We start from the raw sequence: 10897 nt of genomic DNA on the forward strand, positions 1-10897 counted from the left end.
TATTTCGGTTAATCGTTCACTCAAAAATCATAACCGTAACCGTATCATTTCCCGCTCAGTACGGCAATCGTACCGTTAAAACTTTTTTTTGTCCATATGATAACCATCCATTTAGATCGGTTTCTCTCGATAGGCATCGAACACCCCTACTTTTGGGGATTTAGGCCTTGTTTGGTTGACAAAACAAATCATGGGAAGTGCAAATTCCTAGGAAATAGAAGTATATGAAGTTGTTTGGTTGGCAAAATCATGGGAATTTGCACTTCCTAGGAAGTTCTACTTCTTCCAATATGGAGGAAGTTACTTACCTAGGTCCCCCTAGGTAAGTAGAGCTTCTCATAGGAAGTTCTACTTCCCATTATCAACCAAACACTATTTTACACTTCCTAGAAATTTCAAATACATGGGAAAAATAACTTCCTAAAAAGTATGACTTCCTATATACAACCAAACAAGCCCTTAAGTTATGTTTAAAACGAGTAAACGACGGTATTGGAACAATTCTCCTCATCTTCCCTAACGGTCTCTAGGCATCAATCGACTGCCATAACCTCTCCTACAAAAATTAAAATGACAACAATCCCCTTTTCTCTCTCCTCAACTCATATCATACCACCATTATCATCACTAAACAAACATCCGCTTAATCCCCTAACCTCATTTCAATTTCCCATAACCCCATTAAAACTCAACCCACTCTCATCTAAACTATGTTTATGCAACTCAGAAACATCCATTACCACATATACAACAACAACATCATCATCTTCATCTTCAGAATCAGAAAGCGAAGAAAATGATGAGAATGGAGAATCAAAATCATTTCTCTCAACCTCTAATGGAGGAGGGTTAGCTCCTCCAGTGTTAAAGAAGAGGAAGAGGTACAGGAAAGAGTACCCAGGTGAGACTAGAGGGATTACTGAAGAAATGAGGTTTGTTGCTATGAAGCTTCGGAATAGTAAAGGGTCTTCTAAGTTTGGTGCCGATTTTCGGGTGTCGGATGAAGAGAAGTCTAATGGTAATGATGGTTGGGAGCCTAGTATGGAAGGGTTCCTCAAGTATTTGGTTGATAGCAAGCTTGTGTTTGAAACTATCGAACGTGTCGTTGAGGATTCGAACGACGTGTCATGTGAGTTTTTATCCTTTGTTTGCAGTTTAAATTTATCATCATTGTAGTTTGAATTGAGATTTTGTGGAATGCCTAATTGTTGGTTTGAAACTTGTGTTTATCTATTGGCTTTTGGGCCTCCTTATAATCCCCACCCTGCTTACCAACGAAGTCTTTGTATTGTGGTAAAGATTGAGGCAATGAGTACACTTGCTGGGTGTTTAGTAATGGGATAGGAGATTAGTGAGTCTGATGATGATAGAGAATTGGGGAGTGAGATTAGGATATTATTAAGCTAATACCTTCTTTTGTTGTGTGTTGAAAATAAGTTGGGGTTAAACATCAAAGTTACTCTAATTGGGTCTGGGCGAGTTTGGCCAGCTTATTTCTTAGTTTTTTCAGGTTTGGTCATGGATGTGACCATGTTTTACGTTATTGTTGGACAAACACTGTCTAATGGAAAACAGTTTTGGTGATGAGAATATCCATTAAGGATGTAATATTAAATGGTAAGGAGTTGCCAATGAGTGCTTTGTGTACCTTGGGTTGGCTATACAGAGTAATCAAGATAATAAGCAAGATGTGAGTATGTGACTCATAGACAATAGGGCACACTGGTGGGGACTCAAATGGAGAGGAGTAACTAGGATATTTTTGCAATATTGTAGAGTATTGACGAAGTAGAAAGGATAATTCTATAAGACAACTATTAAATTAGCGCAATTGTATAGTATGTAGTCTTGTGGATTGAGGAAAGATCATATAAGGAAGATGGGGTGGGAGAAATACGTATGTTGAGGTAGATGTGTGGGAACTCCAATATTATGTATAAGATAAGAAAGAATCATTTATATTGATTCGTGAATCTGTGAGATTGACATACCAACTAGATGATGTAGCGGTAGCCTGTAAGTGTAGTGGAGGGTTCGTTTTATGTAGATTAAGCAATCGGGATCATGGACAATATTACGGATAATATAAGAGATGAAGGTTTGTTGCTATGAAGCTTCGCAATGGGTAAAGGGTCTTATAAATTTTCTGCCCATTTTGTGCCATGTGATGAAGAGAATTCCAACATTGAGGTAGATTCTAGTGGGTGATAGGAGCGTAGGTTTCAAGGATTCCTTACATGTTTGATAGCAAGCTTGTGTTCAAAACCAGAGAATTAAAACTCTCCCGTTCCGTTACAGAACGGCCGTTCTATAACGTATTTTGGATTTGCCGTTCCGCGAAATCTCGTTACGGAACGCCATAATAAAATTCACGCACTTCTCGCCGCGTTGTCCGTTCCATAACGCGAACTCGCCGCGTTAGAACGATTTTATCCCCGTTACATCCGTTCTTTTCAAACATTAGCCAATTTTTTTTTATGATTTAATTATATAGTTGAGGAAACATGATATTCTATTAGATTTGATTATATTATGTTGTAATAATGCTTCATAAACTAAAAAAATGCAAATAAGGTTAAAACATATTAATGTGAATTTTTTAAAAAAATTCACGCCGCGTCGGCCGCGAAACGTTCTATTTCGCCATTACAAGCCGTTCCCGCGACAACGCGACCGTTCCCGCCAACGCGACCGCGAGCGCATTTTTTTTCCCTGTTCAAAACCATTGAACGGCGAGGATTCAAACGATGTGTCATGTAAGTTTTTTTTCCTTCTGTTTTATGTGACTTTATATTGCTACTTACTCATATTTTTTTAGTTTGAGTTGACAATTTGTGGAATGGGTCATCGTTGGTTTGTATATGTATTGGCTTTTGTTCCTTCGTATGATCCTCTCCCCTCTACTGATTAGATTTTCTTATAGTGCTAGGAGTGAGGAATTGTGTACACTTGCCCGATGTTTAGTATTTCTATTTCGTATGGGGATTAGGGAGTTGGATACTAATGGAGAATTGGTGACTCACATCCGGATGAAATAATGCTAATACCTTGTTTTGGTGTGTGTTGAAAGTAAGTTATCTAGTGAATAACAAAGTTACTCAAATACCCTTTCAACCTTGTTCTTCTCTCCCAACAGTTCTAATAAGGTGAGGGGGAGTTTGACCCGTACATTTTTTGGGCTCTTTTGCCCATAGATTTGAGTATGTGACCAAGCTTTACGATGTTGTCTCTATATATGGAATACAATTTTGGTAATGAAAGAGAGTCGAGTGAGGATGTAGTAACATTGTATGGTAAGGAGTTGCCAAAAAGTGAGTGAAACATGTATCTTGGGTCGATTATATAAAGAAACAAAAATATTAACAAGATGTGACTCGTAGGTCACATTCAAGGTGACTCAAATGGAGAGATAACTAATATATTCTACAACTATAGCGTACCTATAAGGTTGAAAAGAAAATACTATAGGATGATTAGCTTTAAGGAAGATGGGGTGGTGAGATACATATGTTGAAATAGATGTGCGGAAACACCTTAAGCGATAAAATTTTGAAATGAAATAGTCAAAAGAAGGTTGAAGTAGCGTATATTGAGGATAAGATAAGAGAACCGTTTATATTAATTCGCCCATGTTAGACACCGGCTAAATGATGCTATCAATAAAGGTAGTGCAGAGTTGGAATTATGGAGATTAAAAGATAGGGGAGGCCAAATATAATTTGGATATAGGATGTGAAGAATTTTATGAATATATTAATTTTCTTGAAGCACTTAACACTTGGCAGAAGGGAACGGAGACAAAGGATCTACGCAAACGACCATCAAAGATAAAATCGTGACCCGTGCAATTGATCAATTGTATTAGGAGAAGATTTGTGAAGTAAGATAGAGATAGTGAGAGGAGTGTAATAAATAGAGACGTATAGTGAGAGGAGTGTAATAAATGAAGACGTATAGAGAGAGGAGTGCAATAAATAGAGACGTATAGAGAGAGGAGTGTAATAAATGGGGACGTATAGAGAGAGGAGTGTAATAAATAGAGACGTATAGAGACGTATCATTCAGAACAGTGTGTTACAACATTGTACAGGGAGAATTCTTATGCTCTTGAATGTTAAGGGTCGTAATTGAGAGATTTCTCTTATTATCTATTTAATTACTACTTCATAGTTACTGATATTTACTTGATTGCTTACCTTCCACTTTCCATTTCTAAGAATTGTTTGTTCTTAGCATATGATTGTGTTGAAGATCAGAAAGATGCAAACTCAATTACAATCTCAATCCCTAGAAGAAGTGTAAGGCATAATTTTCTGAACAAATATCCCTCCTGCCCCTCTCTATTTATTACATCATACCAAGTTAACTACATTGTTGTTTTCCCCCTTGTACCGCTACTTTCACTTTCTACAATAACTAATATTCCTCAATTTACCTTTGCTTCCACATATAGATATGTAAATGTTGCCAGTGGTTTAGGATGAGTTCTAGCATGGTTCTATGCAAGATATACTGCTTAAGATAACGATGTGTCAATAGAAAGCAATATGAGGAAAAGCAAATACCTTAATGATTTTCTCTATAGCTTTGCGATGAAACAGGTTGTGTTTCTTGCTTGATGTTGCTGTCCTATATTCTCAACCTCGTCAAGCATGGAGTAAAGACTGAAATATTAAACATCCTAGTGCATTCTAAGTGACCAAAAGTATATCAGCCAATGGCTTGATTGGCCAGCTTCAGGTGCAATAAGGGTAAGCACGCGACCATTTTAGCCCAATGCTTAGACCTTATTTGATGAAAATCGAGTCCTATATAGCCACGTGACATAAATGGCTGTATCTGATTATTTACCTTCCCTTTTTTGGGTCAACCCAATTGGTCTGAAATCTAAGTAACTCTTGTTCATTTAACCTTTAAATTATGGGAATGTTGAGTTTAGGCCAAATTTGGTTTGAATTGAAAATTGAGTTCAAGGACCAAAGATTCAGGTTGGGTTCAAGTTTGGTCACTTTTATGAGATCTAGTGAGAGCTATATTTTACTGTGGATTTGGTGAGATCTGGGGAACAACCTTACACATGCAGCTTCCCACTGTGCTTTGTTCCTGCCCGTGTTAAGTGTGAAATTGAGGGTTTAGTTTTTTTTTTAAGACTAATGTAGTAGTTTACTTTGATTTCAATTGGCCTTCAAATTTTCCGAAATTTGGAAATTTGCATTCGCACCCACTCTTTGCTCGTGCCTTAATGTTACGAAAAAGTGGTTTGATAGTTATTGTTAATGGAGTTCGAAGTTTGAATGCACACTATTACTTCTGTTCGTCTGTCCTCTCTCTTATTCAAAGGTCCTTGTGAGTTTTGTCTTTGTAAATTGAGTGCACAATTTAGAGGACCATTGTTAATTGCAGGGTTGTGTTCAGGGAGAAGAGGGGGGGGGGGGGGTGTCTAAACATAATTGTAGCATTGGGAAAAATCGCTTATAAGAGAGTGAGGCTTTTCCCCCATCATAGCTACACTAAGCATCTGGTCTCCTCATTCGCCCTTTTTGTAAAGATTACTTTCGTTATAACACCTTTCTGTCCATAAGTACTTTAATTATACGGGTGACTCATAATATATTGTCCATAAACATCTGAAACTTTGAAAATTGGTACAATGCACCCATGACAGCCATAGAATACAAGTCTTTATAAAAAGGGAAAATGAGGAGACCTGATGCTCGGAGAGAGGGGGTGTCTGAACATAATTGCAGCATCGGGAAAATCCGCTTGTAAGAGAGTGAGGCTTTTCCTCCATCATAGCTACATTAAGCATCTGGTCTACTTATTCGCCCATTTTATAAAGATTACTTTCTTTATAACACCTTTTTGTCCATAGGTACTTTAATTATATGGGTGACTCATAATATATTGTCCATAAACATCAGAAACTTTGAAAAATTGGTACAATGCACCCGTTGCAGCCATATGATACAAGTCTAGGCTTCTAGTAGTCTTGTAGCTTATTTGGATCAAATAGGCTATATTAATACAGTTTCGGATGTTTATCATGAGTGGTTCAAGCAATGTTGCATTGGATTTGGCGGAGAGCAGATATCTTTCCCATGTTTAAGCAGCTCTGTAAGGCTGGCACCTTTGTATATTTGAAGACTGTATGCATGTATAGAATGACTCGGCTAAATTATTATTTTTTAGTCTATTCTTCTTGTTTGTAATGTTGACTGTCAGGCTAATGTTGAACAGATGCATACTTCAGGAGAACTGGATTAGAAAGATCGGGTAGTTTGGCTAGGGACCTAGAATGGTTCAGCCAACAAGGTATGGCGATCCCAGAGCCTAGCAATCCTGGAGTTTCTTATGCTTCATATTTGCAGGAGCTTGCAGAAAAGAGTGCCCCATTATTTCTGTCTCATTTCTACAATGTTTACTTTTCACACATAGCTGGTGGGCAAGTGATAGCAAAACAGGTTTGTTTGATTCTTTGCTTAATACTACTATGCATGTTGTCCCATCAAATGACTTTCAATGAATGCTAGATCGTATGCCAGCTAAATAGACTGCCTGTATCATTAGATAAAACTTTGCATGTTGGGGCTGGGATGAATGTATTTTGAAGTGTCTACGCGTGTGTAATATGAAGAGTTGAGCTTGCTATGCATCCTGACTTGTCATACTATGTCAATGATCTGGGTATTACTATATTTCCGGATGGAAAGGCAAGTTTCATGCAGTATGTACTTGTGCAGTTTTTTCACCTATTTCAAAGATTAAAATGGTTGTAGAAGTTGAAATCAAATGAATAGTAGCACTTTGATGAAGCGACATTTCAGAGTGCAAAAGTAAAATCACACTAGGGCAGTGACTATGGATCTCTGGTGCACCAGCTGGATGAAGATTTTCTGTTTCTCAAAAAAGATTTTCCATGTCTCCAATGATCAAATAGTACGGCAATGAAGTGCATACAAGATCAAGTACAAACTTTTGTCCAAATTCCAGTTAAGTAAACCTGGGCAAAAAAAAAGTTGTCTGAGATTATGCTCTGCAACTCAGAAGAACACAGATGGTTTTCAGCTGGGGATCTTGCTGATACAATCTGCCACTTACGCCTGCTTGGTAGCAAATAATAGATTGGTAATGATAATGAAGCTTGGTAGCAAATAATAGACTGGTAATGATAATGAACTTGTATATAATTTTGGAAGAACAGTCTCATGCTTATGCTTTTCGTGATGAAACTCCATTCCGAAATATGTGTTTGTCTTCATAATTTTCTAATCCCACTGAATATCACATCAAAAGACTTTCTTCACAAAATGGGCCTTTAAAGCAAGTTGTTCAGGCAGCCATCCGTGATTCATCTGATGAGCAGGAGATATATCTGAACACATAGCAGATTGTAGAGAGTGACCCAATGGATCCCTCTTGCTGCTGTTAATCTAAGTACCACGCAGATCTTGTTTTTTGGAACATCTTTCTTTAGCGATGTTTTTTCCAGATCAGTGATAGCTTTAATAGCGCTTCGGATCTGTTGGCAAAGTCTAGTGTTAACTTGTCATGTTCTTAGTTCTTACCTGTCGCTACTACTACCATCCTGCAGAATTGTACTGTACTGTACTACTGTCCAAAAGCTAGTAGTGAAACTGTTAGAGTATCTTTAGGCCTTTTCTTTAGCATTCCAACCTTTTTTTTCTGCGTCTCTTGAAATTGACTCGTTTCTAGACTACTAGTTTTAGGTTAAAGTTTGCATACATCTGAAAACTTTCAGACCCTATCAAGGGCAGGATTCATTTCGATTTGTTGCTGTTCTGGTCAAGTTCTTGAATTCTTGTGCCTTTTTGTAGTAGACTAGAATAGGGTACGGTGGACTTCGCTGTTGGTCTGTTGGAGAAGCATGTCCACTTCCTGCTGTTAATGACACTCCATTGCAACAATATTTAAAGACTTGCCTGATCTGATTTTTTCATATTCGTCTGCGTTTTTTTCTTGCGCTCTTTGTCAAATGTTTTGACCATCTTGTCCTGCTTCTTGGTTTTACTCATCCTCATAGTGCGGTTACTAGATCTATGTCATTAAATACACGGAATCAATTGTAGTAGGAAATAGTGTTATTCAATTACGTACTTGGCATTTCCTCACACCTTTTAATGATCACCAGGTTGCTGAGAAGCTTCTTAAAGAAAGGCAATTGGAGTTTTTTAATTGGGAAGGAGATGAGCATGAGTTCCTTAAAGAAGTCAGAGAGAAGCTTAACAGGCTTGGTGAGGTGAGTACCTGAGATTATCATATTGGTTCCTTCAATTGCTCTCTTAGTCTTAATACTTTTTCAAACTCGCTTGAAGAGGATAGATATATATTCTTGTTTTGCAGCATTGGTCTCGTGATGACAAAAACAAATGCTTAAAAGAGTCGACTAAATCATTTAGGTACCTTGGACAGATTGTACGTTTAATCATCATCTTATAAGGTAAGCTGATACATATTTTAGTAGTTAAAACTAATAGTAAGGTCGCATCTGTGTTTTTCAAGGTTGATTTGGTGAGTCCATTCTATACCGATATTTATCCGTTTGTTTCCCTGATCTCCAGTTGCAATTCTGAATTTTCCCCTTGTCTAGTTGACATTATCCTGCACTTTCGTGGGTTATGTGAAAATGAGTGGTTAATTTGCTCCTGTTAAGCAGATGATTAGGTCTCCCAGTTCCATGATGCAACTGGCCCCATCTGTAGTGCCTGTTCAGCAAAGTATATCTTCTGCCTATTAACGATATTCTTGGATGGAGAGTAATGCATCAAGGAGTAATGAAGTCAAATTTAAGAGAATATGCTTGGATTGGGAGTATGCATCAGGAGATAATGAAGTCAAACTAACGAGAGCGAGGAAATATGAAGGGGGTTGCTACCCCTTTGAGGATGGTGTGTTATTGGATATAAAATTCTCTAATTCGTCATCTTTACACAATCTCTACATCAGCCCATCTACAACCACATCGATCTACCTTGGATTCATTTTATTTTTTCTTTTATTATCCTTCTATACATTATCCTCCACCCAAGCATGCTCGAAGGAGGGACATAACGTTGCTTAAGAAGCTCTTAGCAAATTGCTGCTGAAACATAGGTGGAAAAGGTCAGATGATAGAAAAAGATCGTAGCCGTGGTAAAAGTTGCAGTGTTGTCATGGGTGTTATAACGTGCTCCACAAATCACAACTATCGTGGCAGGAACCGTTGATTGAATATTATCGACTTTATCATTGTAATTTTGGGGTTTTGGAAGATATTATTTAGAAACGGATTATTAATTAGTTGTTGGCTTTGACGATGTCCCTAATTATTTATCAATGTAAATTACTAAATTTGAAGTCTTAAATTAAACACTTGAGAAAAGCGGGAAAAAAAAGAGGTATAGGCTTTGGATCGTGCTTAGGAAATGATTATCTAGTTTCTTTTAGATTTTCTATATAGTAAATTATGATATAAATTATTCATCAATATAATATCGGGTTCAAGAGAGTATATATATATATATATATATATATATATATATATATATATATATATATATATATATATATATAAGTTCATATAGTCGGGATTCGATGAGAATGGAGAGTTATATGAGAATACCTAGTTATATTAGAGTTACAACCTTTAGATTATACATACCTAATGGTTGAGATTTGCCCAAGCGGTAATAGCATAAACCATATCATCCAAACTCAATCCCGCAGCAGAATGATAATTCAAATTTCAAAGTATTGCATGAAGAAAAACATCAGCTTACAAATCAAGAAAATTCGAAAAATCACATCTTTCATCATCAATTGGTTGCAGAGAAACATCTGAACCTTTCTCGTTGATCGAAAGTCATCCATCAATTATTTGTTCAATTCATCAATTCATACAACCTTGTTTTTTTCGATCATCAGGTACGAAAATCTGAAAAAATAAACAAAATTTTGTTTGCTGCAATTGAATTATAAACATAGTTTATAGACATCATTAGTTGTTGCAATTGAGTCAAAATAATTAGTAAATATATTATGAATATTATCTTGTAAATATTGTATTCACTAGATAATAGTATAAAAATGTCTCAGGAATACTATCTTGTAAATATTGGTGATTGGTGATATGTAATTGGCGATTGTATTAAGGTGTGTGTTTTGTGGAGAACTGAAAATGTATGAGTTTGGCCATGTCCATAAGATGTTTAGTACATATACATCACCGAAGCACTATAAGTACATCAGATCTTTACTACATATACATCATTGATATTTAGTACATATACATCACATGTACACTATAAGTACATTAAATCTCATATATACTTATATGATTAATTTGATAGCGTTTTGTTTTATCTATTAAATTGATGTCTACACTAGTGGAAAAATGAAGAAGGGCTGCGCTAAAAATGACCTGTAGGGCTGCGCTTTTTAAGCGCAATCCTTTCAAGCGCAGCCCTTCACTTTTTAAGTAGGGCTGCGCTTATAAAGCGCAGCCCTTCACAACGAAGGGCTGCGCTTTTACCTAAAAAGCGCAGCCCTTTAAGCTTAAAAGGGCTGCGCTTTTACCTAAAAAGCGCAGCCCTTTTAAGCATGAAGGGCTGCGCTAATTGTTAAAAGCGCAGCCCTTTTGACCCAAAAAAAAAATAAAAAAAAAAAATTTTTTTTTTTGCATTTTTTTATGTCAAATTGAAACAAAATCATTTCTAAACTGATAAAATTATAACAAAATCACAAAAAGAGATATTCAGCCAACAAAAACAGATGAATATATTATAAACAGTAAATATTATAATTGAACAAATAAATTACAAAAAGAAAAATTAAGATATGATATGAACAAAACCATATCTAAGAAAAATTAAAAATTAAATTACAACAATAAATCAAAACA

At 36.4% G+C, this 10897-nt stretch overlaps 1 protein-coding gene across 5 annotated transcripts; it reads left to right on the plus strand.

The window, feature by feature from the left end:
- Positions 1 to 486: 486 nt before the first annotated feature.
- On the plus strand, positions 487 to 9297 carry LOC104898747 (probable inactive heme oxygenase 2, chloroplastic). Of its 5 annotated transcripts, none has more exons than XM_048645091.2 (5): positions 487 to 1129; positions 6238 to 6461; positions 8150 to 8257; positions 8341 to 8458; positions 8580 to 9297. In XM_048645091.2, exons 1-4 carry the CDS (start codon positions 571 to 573, stop codon positions 8455 to 8457), a joined length of 1008 nt encoding a protein of 335 aa, XP_048501048.1. In that variant the 5' UTR covers positions 487 to 570; the 3' UTR covers position 8458; positions 8580 to 9297. The 5 variants fall into 5 exon arrangements, 4 of the variants coding, with proteins under 4 accessions (XP_048501048.1, XP_010684153.1, XP_048501052.1 ...); XM_010685851.4 differs by having other exon boundaries at positions 8675 to 9297; XM_048645095.2 differs by having other exon boundaries at positions 8362 to 8458.
- Positions 9298 to 10897: the final 1600 nt, after the last annotated feature.

This window comes from Beta vulgaris, chromosome 1 (assembly GCF_026745355.1).
Source record: "Beta vulgaris subsp. vulgaris cultivar EL10 chromosome 1, EL10.2, whole genome shotgun sequence".
NCBI lineage: Eukaryota > Viridiplantae > Streptophyta > Magnoliopsida > Caryophyllales > Amaranthaceae > Beta > Beta vulgaris.